Source organism: Fukomys damarensis, unplaced genomic scaffold (assembly GCF_012274545.1).
Source record: "Fukomys damarensis isolate Sample0158 unplaced genomic scaffold, DMR_v1.0_HiC HiC_scaffold_2, whole genome shotgun sequence".
Classification (NCBI taxonomy): domain Eukaryota; kingdom Metazoa; phylum Chordata; class Mammalia; order Rodentia; family Bathyergidae; genus Fukomys; species Fukomys damarensis.
In genome coordinates, this window is record NW_022900914.1 from 60,339,568 (window position 1) to 60,363,429 (window position 23,862).

The 23,862-nt window shown below is 47.4% G+C and overlaps 2 protein-coding genes across 6 annotated transcripts in view; one reads left to right on the plus strand and one right to left on the minus strand.

Annotated features, from left to right (window-relative positions):
• Positions 1 to 11,254, plus strand: part of Mrpl35 (mitochondrial ribosomal protein L35) — a 21,228-nt gene extending 9,974 nt beyond the window's left edge. Inside the window, exons 4-5 of one of the 3 annotated variants that reach the window (XM_019207681.2) lie at positions 658 to 791; positions 11,034 to 11,254. In XM_019207681.2, coding sequence (XP_019063226.1) covers positions 658 to 791; positions 11,034 to 11,064 — 165 coding nt within the window. In that variant the 3' untranslated portion in view covers positions 11,065 to 11,254. Of the gene's footprint in view, positions 1 to 657; positions 3,301 to 11,033 lie in introns of those variants that run through there. The other 2 variants (XM_010625674.3, XM_033765256.1) reach the window with 2 other exon arrangements.
• Reep1 (receptor accessory protein 1) overlaps positions 4,187 to 23,862 on the minus strand; it is a 104,169-nt gene continuing 84,493 nt past the window's right edge. Inside the window, exons 6-9 of one of the 3 annotated variants that reach the window (XM_033765253.1) lie at positions 20,593 to 20,770; positions 16,359 to 16,394; positions 9,512 to 9,663; positions 4,187 to 7,173 (exon numbers count right to left, since the gene is read on the minus strand). In XM_033765253.1, the coding sequence (XP_033621144.1) occupies positions 7,102 to 7,173; positions 9,512 to 9,663; positions 16,359 to 16,394; positions 20,593 to 20,770 (438 nt within the window). In that variant the 3' untranslated portion in view covers positions 4,187 to 7,101. The remainder of the gene's footprint in view (positions 7,174 to 9,511; positions 9,664 to 16,358; positions 16,395 to 20,592; positions 20,771 to 23,862) is intronic. The other 2 variants (XM_033765251.1, XM_033765252.1) reach the window with 2 other exon arrangements.

Consider the following 23,862-nt stretch of genomic DNA (forward strand, 5'->3'; position numbering starts at 1 on the left):
AATTTTTGGGTTTTTTTTTTTTTTTTTTTTTTTTGGTACTGGGGATCGAACTTGGGTCCTTGGGCTTGCGAGGCAGGCCGCTGAACACTGAGCTAAATCCCCAGCCCTTTTTTTTGTTTGTTTGTTTTTTCAGACAGGGTCTCACTCTGTAGTTGAGACTGACCTGGAACTCACTGTAGCTCACCACAATCCTCCTGCCTCTGCCTCCCAAGTGCTGGGATTACAGGCATGTGCCACCATGCCTGGCAATACTCAGACTCTTAATAAGAACATGAATGTTACCACTCTTACTGGTGCTTCCCTGACCGTCCTCCACCTTGGGAGAGACATTAAATGTATGGCTAGGTCATCTGTAAAATTAGTGCTGCGGAAAATTGCTGAGGAGACAATGCATATACAGTTAACTATTCTAATTATATCATTATCTTTTACTTCACTAACCACACAGATTTATTTAGCTTTATTTTCCAAAATATTAAATTATCTATTAATATTTCTTTTTTGAACTACACATTTTTTCTCTACCCACACCTCATTGAGATGTTTCCAAATCTGGCTTTTGCTCCCATTGAGCCTGTAAACCATGAGTTGTGACAATAATCTGTTGTTTCGTACATAACATAATGTCCTAAATGTCTTTGTAATATTATCTCATAGTCTGGTTATAAGAAAAAATTATGGAAAAAGACGGCTGCAAGAAAAAGACGCCTGAGGGAAATGGTGTTCTGCAATAAAACCCAGAGTAAACTCTTAGATAAAATGACGACATCCTTCTGGAAGAGGCGAAACTGGTATGTTGATGATCCTTATCAGAAATACCACAATCGAACAAACCTGAAAGTATAGATCAGAAGTTTTTAATTGTTACTGAATCTATATCTTTGTGTACATGATGTCTTTGTAAAAATGACTAAATGTAAAAACTTAATGTAAATTTTACCATCTGATATGTAAACATAGAGTACGAATGTTCAATTTATAAGAGTTTTAAGTGAATGAATTAAACATTCCCAGATTTGGTTAAGGAACTAGATATTTAAAATTGTGTATTATTTTTAACAAATGGTAATGGCTTTACTGGTTGTTTCCATTAGGTTATGTAGAAATCTCAACTAAGGAGAAACATGAAAAGACTCAAGTTAGCTCAAACAGTGCGACAGCGTAGAATTACAGTGTATGCCTGGGAACTCAGGAACCAGCTCCCAGCTTGTCCCCCACCCAGAATTCACCCCAGGCCTCAGGAAGAGCAGAATGGAATGGTGCTCCTCAGCAAGAGATTATAGATCTTTAGGCTCAGATTCTGCCATGCGTGACTCCATTCTCATACATTATCGACTCTCCTACTCACCAGCTTCTGCTTCACAGCTTTTGTTTACATATGGTTTCTGTTCCATCATAACAAGTTTGGCTTACACCTTTGAGGTTCTTTCTTTTCACAGCTCTGACTCTTGCAGCAGCAAGTCTCTAACTGGGCCAGCTTCCATGTTTACCCTAGGTGCACCATCCAGTGTAGGCATCAGCTATTCTTAGGTCAGAAGACCACTCTGGCCCACTTTGTTGTGTTAACAGATGTGTGTGCAGCACAAACTAGTTCATATTTTAGCATCCAGTATACTAGATTCACTGTGTTCATAACAATTTTCATTTAGTTGATTGGAGCAAGATGTTTCTATAGAAGAGTAAATGAAATAGCTTTTCAGTATGCCCTTTATTGACACAGAAAAGGCTAAATGAAGATACTCGAGTTTTGAAAGTTACGTCTTTCTTAAATGTTAGTGTATCCATTTGAGATTTCTTATTTTCATTTGTAAGCATAGATTTTTTCCAAAAATGAGCTGTAGAAACTAAAGGGGAAAATAACTTCAATCATTTTAGAAATGATGTTTGTTTGAAGAGAGGCAGTAATGCTTATAGTTCTCAGCTGTCCCATCAGAATCATCTGGGAAAGCAGAAGCACTTTGCCTACTTGAAAACCATTGCTAAACAGAACTATGATAGGATTACTGTTTTAAGTTGTTTAGCATAATAGTTGGTAGCGGTAAGATGCAGTTCCTCTATTGTTAGTAGAATAAGATACCAAAGTGAGGGCCAGGGATTTAGCTCAGTGGTTCCACCACCTGCCTCGCAAGCGCAAGGTCCCCAGTTTGATCCCAGGTACCAAAAAATTAAAAATTAAAAAAAGATACCAAATTGAAATTCTTTGGCTTACCAAAGCAGAAATATTAGGGAATGCCTTGAAAGCAGTGTGTGTTCATTAAATAGAGAAGGGGTAATAATAGAATGTTCTAAAACCAGAGGGCCAAGTACATGTCTGTTAGTGGGACCAACTAATACAGAATGGGCATTTGATTTGAGATAAGGTAGGAGCCTGACACATGGAATTGCACTCTGTTTTGGTGGGTTTTCCTTTTTTTCACACTTGTGGGATGGTAGAAACCACCATTTCTAATGCTCTTGCATTTCTCTCCCCATGCTGTTTCTCCCCTCCAGCACATCTCTGGTGGTGGGATGTACTCATATCTGCAGAAGCTGAGAAGGTGGATGCTTACCCACAAGGTCTCTGTTACAAGGGCCTCAGAGCACCTTGGTTTCTCTTGTAGGCCAGGGAGAGATGGGGTAGAAATGAGGGCTGGCAACCGGGGCTTTGGCGTCCAGAGATGGGCCGATGGGAACATTTTTGAGGGGAAAGGAACTTTCATGCATACACTTTATATTTTGTAGGTAGGAGCGCTTGACCATAAAATACCTTTCATTAAGTTAGAGTACCTAAATGACATTTGAATATACATATAATTTGAAAAGTAGATGGATAGTTTAAGTATATCATTTACTGAATACTTACTATGTCCCAGCATTTCTGCTAAACCTTATATTAACCTTGCAAAGGAGATATTTATCCCTAATTTAAATACCCAAAAGTACAGCTACTAAATCCCAGAATCCCAATCTAACTCCTTGGAAACTGTGTATTTCCTTCAGTCTTCTAACAACATATGAAAATAATATATCTAAATCAACAAGTAGCTGTGATCTAGCACTATATATTTTTCGTTTTTAATAGTACATGCTTGTAACACACAGTGATCACACTCATTGTGGGGAGTTGGCACATGCACATAACACATCTTTGTTCTTTTTTGTTCCCCTTTTCTAGCACTATATAGATGCTAAATACTTCCTAACACTGTACTACTTCAGCTTTTACATTATATAACTTAGCTTTCATAGTATTTGTTGACCCATTTTTGTTAATCTCAGCTCTGTTGACATTGCACCTGGCTCAATAAATTAAAAAAATGGATTTCCAGGATTTTTTTTTTCCATCTCTTCCTGCTTTCTGTGCTCTGAATGTGCTTCTTTCTGCTGCTGCTTTATTTTGTGCTCCTTGTGTGAAAAAAATACAGAATATAGGAGCAGGAAAGCAAAGAAAATGTGTTCAATTTAGTTGTTTCCAGGTCTTGGTGCCCCTACTCCCCCATGAAGCTCAAGTATACCTGCATTAATTGATTGATGTTTTTTTGAAACAAGATTTCGCTGTTTAGTCCAAACTGACCTTGAACTTTTGACCTTGCCCAGGCTGGCCTCAGGGAAATCCTCCTGCCTCAGCTTCTCCACTGTGAGATTATAGGCATAAACCACCACACCCAGCTCCTGCTTTTATTTAAAGGCAAGGTGTATAGTAGGGTCAAGAGAAGGGCATCCCTCCCAGGTACAGTGGCCCTGCCTCCCAATTATTCTTCACTAGTCGCATAAGCATGTGGTTGAATTTCCAGACCAGTTAGCCATTGAGAATTCAACTTCTAATCCTTGCTGTTGCTGGCCCTTCTTATTTAGTTTCATAGCATTTCATTAACTTGCCCAGGCAGGATTTAAACCTGCAAACTTCTTGTGTCAGCCTCACTAATTGCTGGTATTATGAGCATGTGCCACAATGCCAGCTTCCTACTACTTTCATTTTTGGCGATAGGTTCTTGAGGCAGGCAGCGAAACCACTGAGCTAAATCCCCAGCCCCCTATAGGTTCTTGATAAATTGCTCATGCTGGGCTCAAACTTACAATCTCCTGCCTCAGTATCCCAGAATTCTGGGATTATAGGAGCGTACCACCACACCCACCCAGCTCCTTTACATTTCTGAAAAAGTATTTTCTTTTTCCTCATGAGTCCAACGTTACAAAGATGTTCTTTAAAAGAAAAATGTTAAGACTTTATTCAGGATGTATGTCAGGCATTATAACAAAACAACAGAACTTCAGCCTTTGAAATACTGTAATTTTACATCCCTTTGATACACAGTCCAGTATACTATTTAATTACACATCATTCTATAGACTTCAGAAATAAACTAGAGGAAATGTGCACAGTCACGATCAAGAACATCAGCTCCTTGAGTGTTAGAGGAGGAGGAGGAGGCCCATCCTTTGCCATTTCAAATACTGTGTGAGGTGAAGAACTAGGAAAGCTCAACGATGGCCGTGGTTGACAAGCACTCTTAGCACAAACACATGTACGGTTACCACAGAGGACACACATGTCAAAGGCCAGTGAAGTGAGCACACTCTTCACACAGAGTCAGGAAGGATCATGAGGAATTGTTCCAGTTGATAAGCACAAGACCACACCTCATCTCCTCAGAAACAGAACAGGTGCTGGATGACAAGTAACTAAAAATTTTGACATGGAAATTACAGACTTTTGAGCTAGCATTTTGTAAACAGCCTGTGTCTGTAAGTGAGCAAATTAAAAAAATTCAGTTATATCCTCTAGACAGAAAACCACACCACTATGTGTACACTGATAGGCATTCACATTTTATGTCTGTCCATACACAAATATACAGCTTGTTGGATAAGTAAACACATTTTGCCAGAAATATGACAGCTGCTCTCAGTTATACAGTGTCTTCAAGAGAAAAACCACCCCTAGTCAACACATGAATGAAAAAGTTACATTAAGACAGCAGTTTGAATATACCTTATATTTTTAAATCTTAAGTAATACAGCATGTCTGGGAGTAGAGTACTTCAAACTGGCTTTTTTGGCATAGTTGATTGCAAACTCCATAGCCTGGATTTGTTATAACTTTGCATTGTAAAATAGTGAAAATACAGATTTTGAACTCTGCTGCTAAAGGCATTTATTATTTTGGCAAAACAAAAGTTTACTAAAAAGCTGCTTCTCTTAAGCTTTTTTGCACTTGTTTCTGATAGTTCTAGGTATGCCCAACTAATAGATAAAATATATTTTAAGGAGTACATTTTTCCTTTTCTGTAACTATTCAGTGAGCTTGAACAGAATAGGATTTCTGTCTTCTCTTAACAGGTTTAGATATGAATGGGTGTGGGGCACAGACAGTGAATAGACAGCCTCTGTTTGCCCTCTCAACCATGAATTTGATTTTAGATCTATTTTCTTAAATCCTTTTTTAAATTATAAAGTCACCTTTGGAAGAAGTATGGGAAGAAGGGATTTCATGTATATCTGGCAACAATCAATGTCAGCTAAAACCCTTTGTAAGATGACTCCAATCCAGCTAATGTGTCATCAGCAAAGGCCACCAGTGCATGTTTACATAGCTCAGTAATGGGACAGTTTTAATTGGGCCTGACTGCTTCTAGTGGGTGGACAGTGAGTTCTATGCAGTATATAATACTACTTCTCTAGTCTTCCGGGTAATCTATGAACAAACTAAGTACCTGGTTTGTGACCACTGCATGCAGTACACTGAAAGAAAACACCAACTCTAAGCACAAATATACTAGTCCTACATTTTGGCTCAGCTCTCAGAGAGGAGGGCAGCTACCTCAGATTACAAATCCATCTAAATCAGATTCTTGTTCTTAGATAAAATCCTCAATCTTAACAAGAAGTCCCCTCAATACTTCCTTCCCCTATTAAGCAATTCTGGCGATAGAAAACATCTGAAGACCCGAGTACCCTTGAGCGTGAGTCCTTTCCTGTTCACACTCCACACAAGCCAGGAAGGGAGCAGGTGTGAGCCAGTTGCCCATGGAGCTGAGCAGTGAGTTATCTATAAAGATCTCAACCTCTAAAACCTTCCAGAACCCAACGTTTGGGTTGTTGTACATGTGTCTCACGTATTTCAGAACATACCTGAAACAAAGCATAGTTCTAGCTTTTTGTGGGGGTGTTGTTTCTTTTTGCTTAATGTTCTTTAGGCTTCTCTACCTGAGGAAATTAGCTGCTGCATGGGCCACTCTGAAGGAGAAAGAGTCATGTGGCAAGATGAAATGTTCAAGATTCACTAGCAACTCTGAGTCCCCATCCCCAAGAAGTTTTGCCAAGAATGAGCCACCTGCCCGAGACAGGGTTAAAGCCCCTGGCAAGGCTCAAAGGCTCCAAACCCTGAATGCAAGGAGAAGATGAGCTTCCAGTGACTTTCCAATCTCCCACTAATACTCATCCCTGATGCTAAACATCTCTCTACTCCTGATGTCTCTGGTCTATTGACTACACAACCATTAGAAAAATACACAATCTTCCTGCAGGAAAGGGGATGCTTTATAGGAGCTGGATTTGGAAGCTTTATAAACACACTGGAGACACTGTCTAGAATCAAAAAAGTTTTTTTTATATATTTCTGTTTTTTGCAGTTTTCTCACTTAGAACCTTTGGAGGCCCTTGCAAGTTCATTAAGCCAAAAACCATAAGTATGTACATCATAGTCCAAAGTATTAGTACCAAAAACAAAAAGTGTTTTTTAAAAAATTGCTTTGTTTGCATTTACAGGACTAAAAACTATGCGACAGATAAATTACAAATGTACATGTCAGCAGCAAAGAGGTGATTTCTATTTCTAAAAACACTGCTGTCTGTAATAACGATCCAATTGGGGAACGTTACTAACCTCAGAAGACTCAAAGGTCACCCCCCCCACCTTTCCCTTTAGCCTCTCCTTAGCAAAATAAAGAGAAGGGAGGAGAACATAAATTTTTAAAGGTGGAAGAGGGGAGCGAGAAAAGGCCATGTCAGTGAGGCTACACACTCAAAGCACACCCAGCCCGTGGATTTGTTATTAGTGACTAGCTCTTTAAGGCAGAGGAGAAACATTCTGTGGATCCGGTGCTGTTGGCTCATCTCACTCATGTGGTTACAGTGGCTGAGGATGAGGTACTTTTCTTCCTGAAGTGAGATCGAAGGATTCTAGGCGGTGCCTGGTAGAAAAAAAGAGGAAAAACTGGCATCACTGAGTATGGCATGAATATGGTCTCTTGAGGACAACACCTGGGGGAAGGGGTCATCCATTGTGACAGTCACCTCCTCTGGCCAAATGCACATGGGTGAGGTGACAGGAAGTGGGGAGTCCCTCTGAGTCTCCAAGGCAGGAATCAGACTCTAGAGGTGCTCTCCATGCCCCCTGGAAAGCTGAGCCTACTGAGAAGGTTGACACCTCCTCTGCCTGCCCCACGTTCTGCCAAGTCTCCAGCTCTCACAAAGGAACAGCTGGCAGAGTGACTGACATCTTGTTTCCACCTCGAGAGCAAGGAATCTTGAGTGACTGAGCAGAGAGAAGAGCCCCCCATCTCTTCCCTTGTCTTTGTTCTTTTCTTTGGGAATCAGCCTTGTGTTCCTTGGTATGTGCTTCAGATTTCCAGTTTTGGACGTGGAACCTTTGAGACAGCAAACCACACCACCCTTAAGTATTAAGGGTTCCATGTCATCTTCCCCACAAATGACTCTCAAGGCACTCCTCCTTCCACGGGCTACACAAATCACAGTGAAAGAAAGAGAGGAACCTTGCATAGTACCTCCAGGTATCCACACAAGTAGCCTCAACCTGTCCTCCGCCACTGTTTCTGCAAGAACTTTCTCTGTCCTGTCCTTTCATACTGCTGCTCCTTCTGACAGGGAGCTCTTCCCTCCCTCCTTTCTGTCCTGCATCTCAGTCCCCCTGAGCACCCGGCTCACGGTTGTTTCTGCACAGGACCTCCTCAAGGCACTGCCAGCCGCACTCAGGTGAGGCTGCCTCACCCATTTTGTCCTCTGGCAGCGTTGTGTGCGTGCCACACAGCAGCAGCCTTTGCACCTAGGTGTGTGTGGGGTGGTCCTCTGCTGTCTTCCCCACTGCTGTGAGCTGACTCCCCAGGGTCTTCCTGAGGGCAGGCCCCTGTCCAGTCCACCACCTCTTCCCAGTGATGGTTGGGAAATGCCAGCCAGGAACATCAAGGGAGGAAGGACCCCAGCACTCTGGGAAACTCAGGCAGGAGGTTCCTAACTTAGTGAGACCCTGCCTCAAAGTAAAAAGTGGGGTGGGAATGTAGCTCGGTGTGGAGACCCTGGGTTTAATTTCCAGTACTAGAAAAAAAATAAAATAATGATTTCTTTTTTTTAAAGGAAGGCAAAGAGTGAAAGAATGAGAGAACATTATCAGACCCGGTACCACCCAGTCCTCAGGTGCAGCGTCAACCTTGGGAAATGTTTACCAGCTATGTCTAAACATAGACTAGAAGCAGGAGCAGTGTAATCCACCTTTTTATTGTTGGTTTTTGGGTTTTTTGTTGTTTGTTTGGTACTGGAGAGCGAACTCAGGTCCTTGCCACTTGTGAGGCAGGCAAAGGAACCACTGAGCTAAATCCCCAGCCCTAACCCACCTTTTTAGTAATCTGCCTTTTGGCTGTTACAGTGAACAGTGAAGCAGTCTGCAACTTTAAAACAAAACCAAAAGCACAATCTCTTGGGTCCTGGGATGTTTTCAGCAGAGCTCCTTGCCCCCATGAGGCCATGCCCAGACTGGACTCCCAGTTACTCCACAATTGATTCACATGCTAAAACTGCACATGGATGTGACCGTAACTATGAGTCTGGGGTGAACGAAATGCCAGCCCACTGTGTTTGCAGGGGAACCTGACCACACCTCTCATCACCTGACCTCACAGGAGCCTCTGTTCTGTGGTCTGGGCACTCCCAGCTCCCCAGATGGACCTTCAGGCTGTAGAACTGCAAATGGGGAACAAGAGTGAAGAGCAAGTGGGCAGACAGGAAGTCCCTGCAGTCCCAAGTTTCCACTCACATCAGAGAGCAAGGCCCATGAATTCCAGGGTTGGCCACCCTGCTACCAAAACCATATCCACAACTACAACTGCCTGTAGTATCTATATCAAGTGTATTCTTTTTGGTAATTTAAGAGGGCCATGGCCTCTAATAACGTTTTGTGAACAGCTGCTTTGTTCCAGGCACAGCGCTATGCTTTGGAGAAACATTTAAAAAAATGTGTCACATTTAGAATACATCAAAACACAGATGCCTTACCACCCTGCTATTTCTAAATGAACTCTGTAGTATCTTCTCTCTACCCCACCTCCTCCTGGCAGGTAGCTGGATGCTATTTAGTAGTTTATCTTGCTTGTTGGATGGAGGGAGATCTTTCACCCAAGCACTTAGGAGATGTTAGGTACCCCCGAGAGGTGTCTCTTCTAGGAACCCCAGATCTCCAGGACAAAGCCCCTAGGGCAAACACATGCTCCACAGCCCACAGCCCCAGACACCGTGTACCTCCAGGGACAACTCCGTCCTTCTTGGTGTCTTATACTTGTACATGAAATCCAGCAGGTCTTCCTCCTCCTCGTCAGAAAATGCCAATGGGTTTTGGACCTGATGGGGCTCCCAGGCCTTCACACTACCCTCATTCACATCTCCCTCAACCACTTAATGTCCATTTACAATCTACACAGAGGAAACAAAGTACAATGAGGAGGGGTCAGTGTCAAAAGGATCAAGGAAGGGCAGGAAAGGCAAGGTTAGGCACACAGCACAAAGCCAGGCCTGTTAGGACAACACACACACACACACACACACACACACACACACACACACCACACCCTGTCTAAAGAAGCTCCAGTAGCTCTGGGACCTCCTGAAGGGAGAGGGTCAGGGTTGTGCAAGTGCAACTGTAAGACCATGCACAGAGCCTCAGGCTCAGAGTCTACCAAACAGCTACCAAGGCAGGTGGGGCACCACTTTCCCAGGAGAAGCAATGGCCTTGACTGAGATGGGTCAAACTCTGCAGCCTACACTTGTGGCTCCACATGAGAATGCTCCAGAGGAAGGATCTCATCCAGAGAGGATGGTGGGATGATCTCAAAGGAGGAGTGCACAATTTTCTATATTACACATACAAGCGATGTTGACAATGCATGAGGTGTTCAGCTCCATCACTTTTCCTTTCCATTCACAGCTTTTACTAAAGCACCCACACAAATTTCTATGCAACATACAAACATGAACAGGCGCTGGGCTTCTGCCTCCTTTCTGAGATGGAGGCAAGAACCAGACTGATTGAACCAAGTCCCTCCCTCCTCCCAAAGGCCAACCCCAAGATTCCAGGCAGCTGCACAGCACCCACTCTGGTCCCTCCCTGGGGCTGCTCTTCAGCAGCGGGTGCACCAAAGCTTGTCCCCAACAATGCCTGACAATGCCAAATGCAAAAGGTTTCACCCATCCCCTGGATCGAACTCAGGTCCTTGCAATTGCGAGGCAGGTAGAACCACTGAGCTAAATCCCCAGCCCTCCAACACTCTTTAAGAGACAGAATGTAAACTTCCAGGGGCTGGGGACTTAGCTCAGTGGTATCACGCCTGACTCACAAGCACAAGGTCCTAGGTTCCATCCCTGGTACCACACACACACACACACACACACACACACACAACACACACACACAAAAACAAAAGATATTAGAATGTAAACTGAAGCCTGAAGGGATAACATTGAGCAGAACTGTGCAGATTTTATCCTTTCAAAGGCCAGTCCTAGAAAAGCAGAGGAGCCTCATGGAAGGAGAAATTGAATGTAGTCCCCTCCTTCTAAGAACATGACTGCAAGAGTCATATTTGTCTGCTTTGAATAAAACCAGAGGAAGAGCTTCAGAATTAATTCCACATTGAATACAGTCTATTCCATGTTATCTGTCCAGGCAGCCCTATCTTCGTAGAGATGTAAAATATTCTTTGCCATACCCAGCTTATCTGACATCACAGAAACACCTTTCAATGCTTCCCATATTGTTTTTACCTAGGATCATGGAAGGTAGAACTCAGACCACCTAGTCCCTCCGTCCTAAGGTCTGCAGATGAAAACCCAAGCTCTTCCTGGGACTCCCTGCCTGCTCCTGAAGACATGACCAGTCACCAAACATGCTTCGTTGCAACCTGACAGCACCACATATACAGCAAAGCCCATAACTGACCCCTAATCTTGAGCAGCTTTACAGGCTTCTGGAGCCTACTCCCCAGCAGCCAGCAGGGGGCAGCATGAGAACGCAGCTGCTTTAACCAGGCCTTTCCAATGAGAGCTGCAGGCGGGGAGGGGGCGGGATCTGCTCAGACTAAGCCTTAGTAAGGGTCTGACATCATTAACCCTCCTTAGATTGTTTTCACTCTCTGCTCGCCTTGTTCTGCTTACTCCAAATTCAGATTGCTCTCTGGTCCCTTCCCTAGCAATATCGGTAGACTTAGGACATTGTTGAGCACAAACACTTGCAATCCCAAGGAGACGTCTCTCAATACTGTGGCCCACCCTGAGACCCCAACCCTGCTTGGAGTCTGTAGCTGGAGGCCTGTGCTACAAGCCCCACCATGTCTCCTTTCAGCCTCCTACCTCAGCCTAACAGTGTCAGGAATTGTGGGGCCATGGGCTAGTCCTCCCTCGCTCCCTCAGAATGCCTGACCCAGGGCTGGGCACACAGTAGCTACTCACCCATTGAGTGGAACCCCGGGGTCATCTCAGACAGCTCAGCTCTCACCCCAAGTCAAAGCCTGACACCCATCAACCAGGAAATTCCTCTGGACACAGAACCAGTAGCTCCTGCCTGACAGGACTGCCCAGGAACCCAAGGTCCCCAGGCCAAGGCAGAAACGGCAAAAGCAGCCTGCCCCTGCCCCCACCCTGGCAGGAAACTGCATCCTTGGGTAACTTGTGCCTCTGCATGTGCATGTGCCCCCTATAAATTCTGTTCCAGGGTTTTGGCTGCACTGACTACTGTGGGCATCAGAGTGCCCTGTGGTGCTGCACAGTCCTCAGAAGTCTTATGGCTCAGCCATTCACCCAGTCTGGATGCACTGAGGCTGAGCAGTGAACTCACACATTACCAAAATAATTATAACTACCTCTGAACCAAAACCCAAAGATCTTGTGAGTGTCCTCCACTGTATCCTTGAGCAAGAAGTACAGGATCAAAAAGAAGTGACCCTTGGGCCCTCTAGGAGTCAAGGGGCGCCAGATATCTGAACAGAAACAGAAAATTAGTGCTTAGCTGAGCAGTGGCTGGGAGCCAGTGGGGAGGCCAGCATGGGGAGCCTGGGGTCAGAAGTAGCCTCTGATGGAAGCTGCAGAGATCCCTAAAAGAGACAAACCCCTCCGTGCCTGTATCCCCTACGCATTTTGCCAACAGTATTTGTAACACTCTCAGGGCCACAAGAATTAATGCTCTAAACAAGCCTTGCCTCTGAGCCCCAGGCTGGCTGTTGCACCGTGGACACTGACTCTCTTAACTGATGGCATTTCTGTCTGTGCAGAGGTTGGGGGTAAGCCCAGCGTCTTCGACCATCCACACCTTGATGGCCCGCATTTTAAACTGTCTTCCAACCCTCACCTCACACTTCCCCATCCTTTCCCCCAGGCTTCATTTTCCTTATTTTGGTTCACTGTTTCACATCCATTTACTCTTAAATGTTTTTTTGAAATAGGAATATAAATGAGGAATAAGCCACCGAGGCAACACCAGGACCAGGATGAGGGGCAGCAGGGCAGGAAATGCAGCAGTTTGCCTCCTTGATGCTCCTGTCCCTGCATATTTGCATAAAATTTGTGACCTAACAGGTCCTCAGCCCTGACACCAGGCCTGAAAGGTGTTGTCATCCACATCTGAGTTCCCTGATGGCCTCAGCGACCACCTGGATGGGAGCAGGATCTCCTATGCCAGGTGGGGGGGCAGTTCTTCCCCAACCTCAGGTAGACAAGACTTTAAGTCTTGAGGCCACAGAGCTGCCACCAAGGGGCCTGAGGCTGGGGACTGCTAGGAAAGGGCAGCGGAATGGGTGTGTGTGTTAGCAACCCGTCAGCACTACACGGCAGCCTGGCCCGGGGCCTGTCCTTCTCCCCACGGTGGGGCAGAGACAGCTGCATCTAAGCCCTTTAAAGGCCTGGGCAGAGCTGCCTGCTCCTGCTCCAAGCCCTGGGCCGCACCACCCGCAGTGCAGCAGAACACCCCCAGGTTAGCAAACACATCCACACAGCACAAGCTAGTGATTAATGGAAGGCAGCAAAGGTGTCAGAAGAGCGTGCCCGTCTGGAACACTTACATCCATGTCCACAGCAGCCACCGAGAAGAGAGGAGAGAATACTGTTAGGGAAGGGTCCTTGAGGATGAAACTCACACATACATGAGTGTGCAAGCATGCACACACGCACACACACTCACTGCCCATGCTCCATACCTTGGATGGCTTTTCCCTCTTCCTGCTGGTCAGAGGAAAGAGCTGGACTGCCAGGGTCACTCTTAAGAAAGTGCTACTTGTGCTCATTCATTTATATTCTCCCCCCACCATAACTTTAAAAAAAATTATGTCCCAAATACTTGGTTTAAAGCGGGGGCACCTCTTCTGGCTAATTACACACAGTGACCCTGTTCCAAGTTCCAAGTTCCATCAAGACAGGTGGAGAGAATAGAGAGGAAAAGGGTGGTAGACAGAGATAATAATAGAAGCACAGAGAAAGAGAGGCAGAGACACATGCAGGAAACAAAAGGGAGCCCGCCAACAGACAGGCAGGAAGGGGCACGGGTGGGGAGGAATGCTCTCCTTTGGACTTGCAGCTAAAGAACAGGGGCTCTGCCGGATACCTACTGGTGGTCTCTGGGGCCTCAGCCTCTACTGTTACAGGGATCGCTGCTTTATGACATACTCATTAGCACCCAGGATGACCACTTTTCCTTTCCCCAGCTCTGTCCTGAATTAGGACCTGGATCTACAACCCCTGGGAAATTTCCATTTCTATTCAGGGAACTTGGGGCTCTACAAGTCCCCAAGAATGGCTTGAACTTCCCAGGATCTGGTGTAAGCAGCCCCAGCATGTGAAATCATTTCAGGGGCCCAGGAGGAAAGCAGCTGTGATTCCCTAAAACCCTGTCTAGTGGCATCGCCTCTGAGAGTTGGCCTCCAGCTCCGGGTCCAGGATGAACCACCCCCAACACCATCTGCCACCACCTCCCAGCCCAGCACTCTTCACTACAGAGGCTGTCAGACTTGAAGGAGCCTGCAGGCATCCGTCCCTCCCACCTGCCCAAGGGGAACCTGGGCCTAGAGAAGAGGGACTGTCCCAAGGCCACAGAGGAAGGCTGTGCTGGATTGTCAGATGGCCCTTTGCAAGCACACTTGGGAGAAGAAGCAAGAACCACAGGGAGGCAGAGCTGAGAAGCGGGGCTGGGGCCAAGGCTTCCACTGAACCCCGCACTGTGCTCCCAAACAACACCCCCACTCCTATGGGATAAGAGCCACTGAATCCCAGACGCTCTTCTGCACAGATGGCCTGTCACAGCAGCCCCCCAAAACGTACACCCTGCAGTCAGCTGCAATTATATGTCAGGGCCCTGGAAGGCAGCCTGTTTAGGAAACATCACGGCAGGCGAGGGCTTCCGGCAGTGCCACGGGGGCAGAATGGAGGGGAGGGCAGCTTTACCCTTCCCAGTCCCCCAGCTGACAATATCCCAGAAGAGAAGCTTGAGTTCAGATCCAAAATGTCGAAGGGTGAACAGACAGAAGTAACCAGGCCTGTCCTGAGCCTCTGGGACTGCAGCATCGCTTCCTGGGAAGTAGCATGTCCTCCAGCCCCAGTCCTAGTATCTGGCATGGGAAACAGCTGCATGAGGACCCTCTGTTTCTGAATCCAGCCGGGAGGCCCACAGGGACACAGGCTGTTTAGTCACACTGGGGTAGAATTGGTTTCCAACCACACCCTGCTCAGCACTCCTGGGTCAGCTCTCTCCTCAGTCCTAGGCTTCTGCAATCCCTGGGTCTTCTATAGACCTTAAAAGTCTTAGTTAGCACTGAGAAGTCTTACAAATGAGGAAATGGGGGGAAATCAGGACACTTCTAGTGCAACCTCAAGTCCTCCTGGTCTCCATGCATGTGGGAGGGACATGCCATGCCACAGTGGTACAGGGCATCCTGGGCACCGTGCATCGCTTCTTGTCTTACACCATCAGCAGGCTGAGGCCAGGATGGCCCCTCCATTTTCCAAGCTAATGGCCGCTCCTCCATGGGGGAGCCAGGAAGGGTCACAAGGCAATGGGTTCATCAGGTGCCCTTTTTATCCCTTATTTGTCCAGGTAAGGTTAGGCACACAGGAGGAGCAGGTCATGAGAAAACAACATGGCCAATGGTGGGGTGGCCATGCCCCAGCATGCCATCACTCACGCAGGCTGGGCAGACAGCAGCAGGAGGCCCTGCCCCAAACTGGAAGACCCAGACTCAACCTCTCCCCCTGCAATGTCCTGGTTACTCCAGACAGTCATAACAGTAATCTTCAGAAATCCCTTTACAGCTATTTCCACAACTATAGTGAGGTAGGAAAGTAGGGACCTTTATCTCCATTTTAAGATGAGGAAACTGAGCTTAGGGTAGTTAACAGTTTACATGAAGTTGCACAGCTAGTAAGTGGCAAAGCAGGACCAGGGCTCCCTTGGCTGCACCAATGCCAGAACCCTCTAGAAACACAGCGCTCCATGACTTCAGAGGATCTTGGTAAGTTCTTGAGTTTTCATTACCCAGAACACAGGAAAGTATACTTGTATGATGGCTTAAAAACACCTGTACACATCCTTTGATATTCTTTCCTTCAAGAGGTGGAGGTAATGCTCCTCCCCTTGAAGTGGACTGAACTTGATAATTAGCTTCCAACAAATAGAGTAATGTAGAAGCAGTGGGTGGGACTTGAAAGATGAGGTTGCACAAGGTACTGTGGTTTCCTTCCTGCCCTCTCTCTCCTGGATCACTCACTGTAGACCAATCTGCCACGTTGCAAGGATGCTCAAGCAGCCCTGCAGAAGTGCCTGTGGTAAGGAACTGAGGGCCTCAGCAAAGAGCCATGAGAACTACCTTCCAGTGGATTCTCTGGTTCACTTAAGCACTAGCCCACAGCTTGACTGTGAGCAGTCAAGCCACTCTCAAATTCCTAGCCAGGAACTAGAAGACACTGTGTGTTCTGTTTTAAGGAATTAGCCTCCTGTGCCCTCCCAGCCAACCACGCAGCCAAAAGGGAGCCCAAGGTCAGGTGGCAGCTATGGGTTAGAGCTTTGGCCTGTGGTGAGGCCAGCAGGCTGCAAGGAGGCTGGCTGCTTACTCACCTTTCCGGGTCCGGCAGGTGGAGCAGCAGGTGCACACTGTGGGAACGGGGTGGGGTACCGTCAGTGACATCCCCCAGTCCTGGGTAGACAGGGAGGCCCCAGGGCACTGTGGGAATCCATGGTGTTCAATGGAGGGCTCCCAGGAAGGTGGTCTCTGCAGACCAAGGTGGGGTCAGGATCACCTCACATTCCACTTCTTTTCAGGTGCTATCCAAACCATACCCTCCCCTGGCCCATGAGGGTCAGGTCTTGCATTGTGCAGCCCAAGGGAGGGTAGGGAACAGAACAGAAAAGTTTGCTGTGGAAAATTACTCCAACGCCTACTCTCCCAGAAGCCTCCTCTCTAGGCCTTCTGGTTCTGGCCTCCTCACACTGATCCCCAAACAGGAAAATGCTTAGTGCCCTGGTGCTGCACTGAAGGTCCAATTGGCTACTTTCTGAATGCACCATTGGTCTTGGTGCATATCTGGGCCTAAATGCAGACTGAGTGACTCCAAATCCATGGGAGGCCAGGATCATTCTTTTAACTCTTGCTGGTGGCCAACACTTGACATTCAGTCCCTGCCTGCCCTCACCCTTCAAGCCAGGGGGAAAACTCTGGACAGGTGAGAGGGTCAGTGCAGGGGCAATGCCAAGCCCCACTCTAGGTGCTGAAAGCGACTCCAATGCCCAGACCCTGCATCCTCCTAAGAACACGTGCATGGGCCTCTGTGTGTCTGGTGTGTGGGGGGCAGTTGAAGAGGGAACAGAGAACCTGGGTCCACCTGCTAGGAGCATGTAGGCCAAAGTGACAAGAAAGAACACTTTGTGTGCCTCCTTTTTTCCTTCCTTTTTTGCTTGCTTCTCCCCTTCTTTCCTCAAGAGGCAGAGGGCTGAGTGGATCTTCCTTCTCCGTTCTCAGCAAACGGCCCTCTGGTTCATAGGCACCCCTCCCATCTGATGCACGTATGTGTGACTTTTATTCTGACACATTACTCATGTTTTCTTCCTCCTCAAAAGGCAGCGATTTTAATACCTGAATGCGCACCTTTTTGTTTAGATGTGTTCTTTCGAACTCTGTGTTATTTTGTATGATGGGTGTTATGTTTTTATTTTACCTAAATTGTTACATAAAATTACATTATTTTGTACTTTTCTCACGAGGCACCATTCTTTCAAGATCCATCTGTGGGCCCATTTATTCTGCAGCTTCCTGTGGCTGTGCAGAATTCCACGGCTACAGCCATGCCTCTTTGTCCTCTCTCAGGCTGTCCTCAAGCCCTGACACCTCACCAGGATTTGCAAATGGTCTTATTTGCTGTCGCACAACCCTAGGCTGAACAGGGATTATTGGGCCCTTTAACTAAAGGCAAAAGCTGAAGGGAACTGGGTCAGTCTCCTCTGCCATGGTCGAATCCCTGCCTAGGCTACTGTCCTGAGAAAAGCTTGGAAGTTGAATCTGGGCCCAGGAGGGACAAGTGTGGTGGCTGCTTTGCTATGTTGCATCTTCTGCACCTGCGCAGGCCAGTGTCACCCTACCAAGACAGAAGACCAGTCGCTCCTCTACTCTGGTGTTTCCCCCACTAGGCCATCCTGGCATCTGAGGTCCACCTTGGGGCTGAATAGGGGAGGGCACAGCAGCTCTGGGTGGCTGGATTTCTTCTGACAGACTCCTCCTGGGCACCTGCTTGGGGTGTGACAGCACTCTGATGTGGCACTCTGCCTACACCCAGGCCTGGGCACCTTTTACCTGTATATCTTTTTGAGATAGCTTTTATTCTGGGCCTCAGAACAGCTAGGGAGAATACCGTAGCATCCCTGGCCTCCCTATTGGGTCAGCACCTCCCTCCGCTGTCCTGTAGAAATCACAAGAGTTGAGGTCAAGGGCAAAGGGCAGAGGAGGGCAGGCCATGCTGCAGCATAGCTGGGTGTCTCAGCCCCACCCCAGAGCCCTCCCTGCTGCCTGGGGATGGGCAGTGGCAGGGATGTCACCCGCTCTGTGGAAGTGGCAGAGCTAAAGCCAAAACGGATCATCCAAACTCTTTTCCACCTGGTGCTGGGCCTGGAAGATGTCAAGGCCTAGGAGACAATCCCAGCATCCTTTAGATTCTGTCAGGCTTCTCATATTCCCAATTCTGAGGCTGCCCTGGGTAATTCTCAAAGGGGAGGTCTAAGCAGGAGGCCTAGATTCTGGTCCTCTGTGGCTTTGGCACAGTGCACAACTTCTCCGAGTCTGCTTTCCTTTCTAGGACTGCCTCTACATGGCAAAATAGACTCTCAGAGAGAAAGGGACTGCGGGGCTACTAGGCCACTTCCCAGTCAAAGCAGGGGTCCTCTATATAGAGCCTGAGCATTCAACTTAGGCTTGGACCCTTCAAATGTCTGGGAATCTTACTACCTCACAATGCAGCACCCCCACCCCATTTCTGTGATACTTTCAGTGGCACAAAGTGCTCTCTTGGGCGTGATAAACACAAGAAGATCAATAGTATTAGCTACTACATCTTGGTGCCAGGCACCATGCTAAGTACTTTGACTTAGCTTATTTCAATTGACCCCTGCAGATGGTGTCCCTCCTTTGCAGAGAAGGAATCTGAGCTATGGGGAGTATGACAGCTTTCCCAGTTCACATGACTAGGGAGCAGCTACTCTGTCCCTTGGTTCTTTCTCTGCCCTCTGGTCCTTAGAGAATAGGGCCCTTTTTTCTTCCAAGTGACAGTTCTCATTTGAGGCTCTGGAGCTGGCTAAGAGTGGAGGTGATACCTGTTTGTGGGCCAGTGTCCAGGAGCCAGGAGGCTACACTCTGATGTAGCCGACCAGAAGGTGGGCTGATAACAGTTTCCTTGCCTACGCTTTTGTCTCTTCACTGGCAAAATCAGAGGGTTAGATTAGGTGGTAGCTGAGGTCCCCTCCTGCCTGGACTTTGGGGATTACCTGCTGGGTTTCAGGGGTGGAGAGTCCCTCAAGAGACAATCCCTGCCTTACGTCCACAGCCAAGCCTCTACCTCCCCCTCCCTGCCTGGCTTTGAGGGTTAAAACATCTCTCACTAAAAATCTATAATTTTCGGACCTGGGGGAGGAACAAAGGGCCCATTCCTGAGAAGGGGAGGAGCCTGGGCTCGTGCTCCCCCATCTTAAGAGTCAGGTGGGGTCTTTCAAGACCTGCAGCTCAGGGCAGAGGGGCCCCCAGCCAGCTGCACCTCAGAGCACAGTCAGGGTCCAGGTGGCCTGGAGGGCCTTGTGTGTACCATTAAAGGCAGGGCAGACTGCAGGCACACACCTACAGATTCCAAAAGAATGGCCCAATTCCTACCTCTTCCCCCAGGGAGGGGCAGAGGTAGCGATCTAGCAGCGTCCTCCATACCTCCAAAGTCAACCCTTTGTCACCAGCGGCAATGCACAGCTTCTGAGATCCAAGGTCCTTGTTACCTCCCCAAGGACAGACAGTCTGGGGACTGAGCTCTGGTTCCCAGCTCCCAGTTCAAGTCCATGCTCTGACTTGCTGTAAGCCTGAAGCCCATGCTGAAGGGTCAGATGCCATGAAGTCCCCCACACAGCTGCACCTCAACAGCATCACACATCTAGGTCTCATTCCAGACCTGGGGCCTCTGGGGATGGGCCCAGGAGTCTGCGTGTTGAACAAGGTTCCTGAATTGGTCCTCACATGAGCATGAATTGATCCTCACACCAGCCTCATGCCAGGTGCTTGAAAAGTGGAGTTAGACATTGGAATTAAAGGTGCAGTTACCAGAGGCCCTTGCCCCTAAAGAACTAAACCTAAGGGCTACTACCGGCCTTCGTGTGTGGGGGCTGGCGTATGCGTGGAGAACGGGTTGTCAGGGAAGAGGAGGAAACACAAAAGTAAGAGAGCGGACAGGAAATGTCCAGGCAGAAAGAAGGCCTGTGAGAGGTGTTCAAAACAGGAAAGGCCCCCAGAGTTGGAGTCAGAGAGGAAAAGAACAAAGAAGGCACCCACAGGCCAGCTCCAGCTGTGGCTCTTGCCTCTAGGATTGGCCCAGGCACTGCCACTCAAGCACCCTCAATTCTGCAGGCTGCTTATGGAGAAGTTAGGACCCTCTGACGCAGAGTCCCCAGGCCAGCTTCCTGTTGTGGCATGAGTGGCACTGTGCCCCTCAGCTGGCCTGGCATGGCCTGATGGACATCTCTGTGGGTGGCAGGTCCATGGGCAAAGGGCTGAGTGTCTCTCAGCGAAAGCAAGGCACCAGGGGTGAAGGGAAAGTGAAGAGACACCTACCTGAGCTGCCAGCACTCTCAGAAGCACTCCTGGACATCTTGGGCTGGCCATGTTTGCCACTGGCCCGCCCAGTGCCGGGCGGAGGGGGCCCCGTAGGAGCTGGGGCACTGTCTCCTCTGATGGTGGTGAGGTCTTGCATGCTGAAGCTCCGGAGTCTCTCTGATAAGGCACCCTGTCCCTGGACACAACACAGGAGGGCATACATCAAAAGCCTGGCACAGGCGCATGGGCAGCAGTGGGGGCCCACTAGACAAAGAGATTTTTTTTTTTGATGAAGAGATTCTTGTTCTGAGGATCATTAAGGTGGAAATTAAAATTAGAATGGCTCTGCAGAGGGGCAGGGGCCCAGATATACCAGCAGGAAACAATGAGGGGATCTGGGGACCCCCAGAGGAGGACTCAGCCATTGCTCCTCTGACTCCAGGCTCCTCCTTCAGGCACCCCAGAGCTGGAGCCCAGGCAGACAAGGAGATGAATACTGCCTGCTGTCATTACTCCCTAGAGGCTGTTGGCTGCTTCTCTGCCTTTACACGAGTAAAAATCCATATATGCCTTCATTTTTCTCATTTCTTAGCATACAAGAATCTGGTCAGAAAATCCAAACCTGACATTCTGTTCTCAGTCCCAACTCCTTTCAAAGGATTTAAAATACAGACAGTGTTTTGTAATGTATGACAACAGTCCTTTCTTTCATCTGTAAACTGTTTCTGTTTATAAGACACATTTATGTTGGCACATTTGGGTTTCATAAAACACCCAAAAGGTAATGAATCGGGAAAGGAAAAATGCTATTTAAAAAAAAAAAATCCCTGCTGCTGACTGTAACCATTTCGTATTCTCAGGGAGCCACAGAATTAATCTCAGGAGAGGATTGCTCTTTTGTTGGGGAAAACAAGATAAATGCACTGTGCTCATGAAAGGGAAGGTCTTGGCTGCCTGACGGGGAGACTCTGTCGGAGAGGAAAGGATCACAGTGAAGGCCGGGGAGGCAGTGATGCTCTGGATATGTCTTTGGGTAGGACAGAGACTTGTGTTTGGAGGAAAAAAACCTGAGAGTGGAACCTGGGCTGGCAGGAGCCTGGGGTCATTGAGAACTGGCTGGTATTTGCAGCAAGAAACGTCAGACAAGTAACCACTAGACCAATTCATGAATTCTGGCATGTTCAGAGATGCGGAGAGCCTGTGGCCTGCTCTCAGGTACTGGGGGCAGCAGTGAGGACCACAGGCACATGAGGCATCAGAGTGAGAGAGGTATTTTGTTTGGATAATGAAAGAGCGGCCCCAGAAGTCTGGAGGACTTGGGGACATTAAGGCACAATGACACAACACAACACAACCAACGAATCAGCACAGAGGTGATCAGAGCAGCTAAAACTGGACACAGGCTGGTGGGTGAGATGAAACAAGGACTCAAACAACTTTGTCTGAGGCTTTCATGGAAGGGAAGAGAGCTTGGGAGAGTCTTTTCATGTTACTTAATAAAAATAATAATAACGAAAGTGAAGCAGTAGATCAACAAAGCACAGCAATTCATGGACATGAAAGATACAGGTGGATAAAGGAGCGATACAAAAGGAGTCAGGGGAACGGACAAATAAAAGGGCTCACAGAAGGGCAAGAAGAAAGGCCAGCAAACGTGTTTCGATATGAAATAGGTAAGTTCCTGATCTTCCAAAAATATAAAACATGCTTCCAGGAAGCTAACAACAACAAGAGACAACTATTTAAATAATCATTTGTAAGCCAGGTGTCGTGGTGCACGCCTGTAATCCCAGCACCGAGGAGGCTGAGGCAGGAGGATCGCTGTGAGTTCGAGGCCAGCCTGGGCTCCATTTTTAAATAATCATTTGTAAGCCAGGTGTCGTGGTGCACGCCTGTAATCCCAGCACCGAGGAGGCTGAGGCAGGAGGATCGCTGTGAGTTCGAGGCCAGCCTGGGCCACATAGTGAGTTCCAGGTCAGTCTCCACTACATAGTGAGACCCTGTCTCAAAAAACCAAAACAAACAAACAAACAAGTAAATAATCATTCACACACACACATGCATGCAAAGGAGTGTTTAGAGGACATTATGTGAAAAAAGACAGAAAATCACCCTCATTGCCTCAGATACTATGGAGCAACAGTACCAGGCCTCATATCTAGAAATTGACATAGGTAGGGTCTTTGCCAAGAAAATGAGGGCTGGATCAGCTGCCCATTATTATTATTATTATTATTTTTTAGCTGCCCACTGTATACCTTCCAAATCTAACAGCCAGTGACCATGGTCATTTTACTCAGAAACATTTTAAGTGACATCTAGAATTTAGTTCTATTTGTGGTGCCAGACACTGAACCCAGGTCCTTCTGTATGCTAGGCAGACGCTCTACCACTGTGCTACACACGCAGACTGACATCTAGAATTTAGAAGAAGGAACACTGACTCTGAAAAGTGTGAGAAAACAGTCTGATAATTATAATTGAGGAACTGAATGGGAGGTTAACAATCAGGCAAACCACTTACTGACAATCTTTCATTTGCCTTCCTATTTATTCATTAATCTGTTGAACAATGATTTATCAAGTACTTTCTCTGGGCAACACACTGCACTAGGAAGGGGCAAAAGTATCGCTTGATTTCTGACAAAATATAAGAAAACAAAGGCACAGATGACAACACAGAAGTTGCACACTGGAAGCTACAGAATATAAGAATAAGAAAGAGGCTCTCAAGTCAGGCCTGCGTTCGCATTTCGCTTCTGTCAATTAGCAGGTAGGTAATCTTAACCTCTCCACCTCTGTATCCTCATTTGCAGAAGAGACTCCAGCTGGCAGGGTGCTGGTGACAGTTCAGCGAGATTATGCCCTTCAAATAAATGCCCATTACAGAGCCCAAGGCAGAGGAATATTAAAAAATGCCAATTCTTGGGCTGGGGATTTAGCTCAGTGGTTCCACTGCCTGCGTCGTAAGCACAAGGACCTGAGTTTGATCCCCGGTACCCATTCAAGAAAAACGCCAATTCTGATGACGAAGATGATGTTGCCACATAAGTTGCTATTGAAATCAGAGAACAGAAAAGATCCCTTCTGTTCAAAAGGAACAGGAGGGACTTCCTGACCCCAAGCCCAAATAAATGGTCAGGGACTAACTGAAAGGGGGTTCGCGTGTCCTTTCGGGTGCCCCTTCCCAATTAGGCCACTCACGCACCGAGAGGTCCGGCAGGAGATCTTTATTGTAGGGAGGCGAGCAGGAGGCAGGAAGGCAGAGAGAGAGAGAGAGAGAGAGAG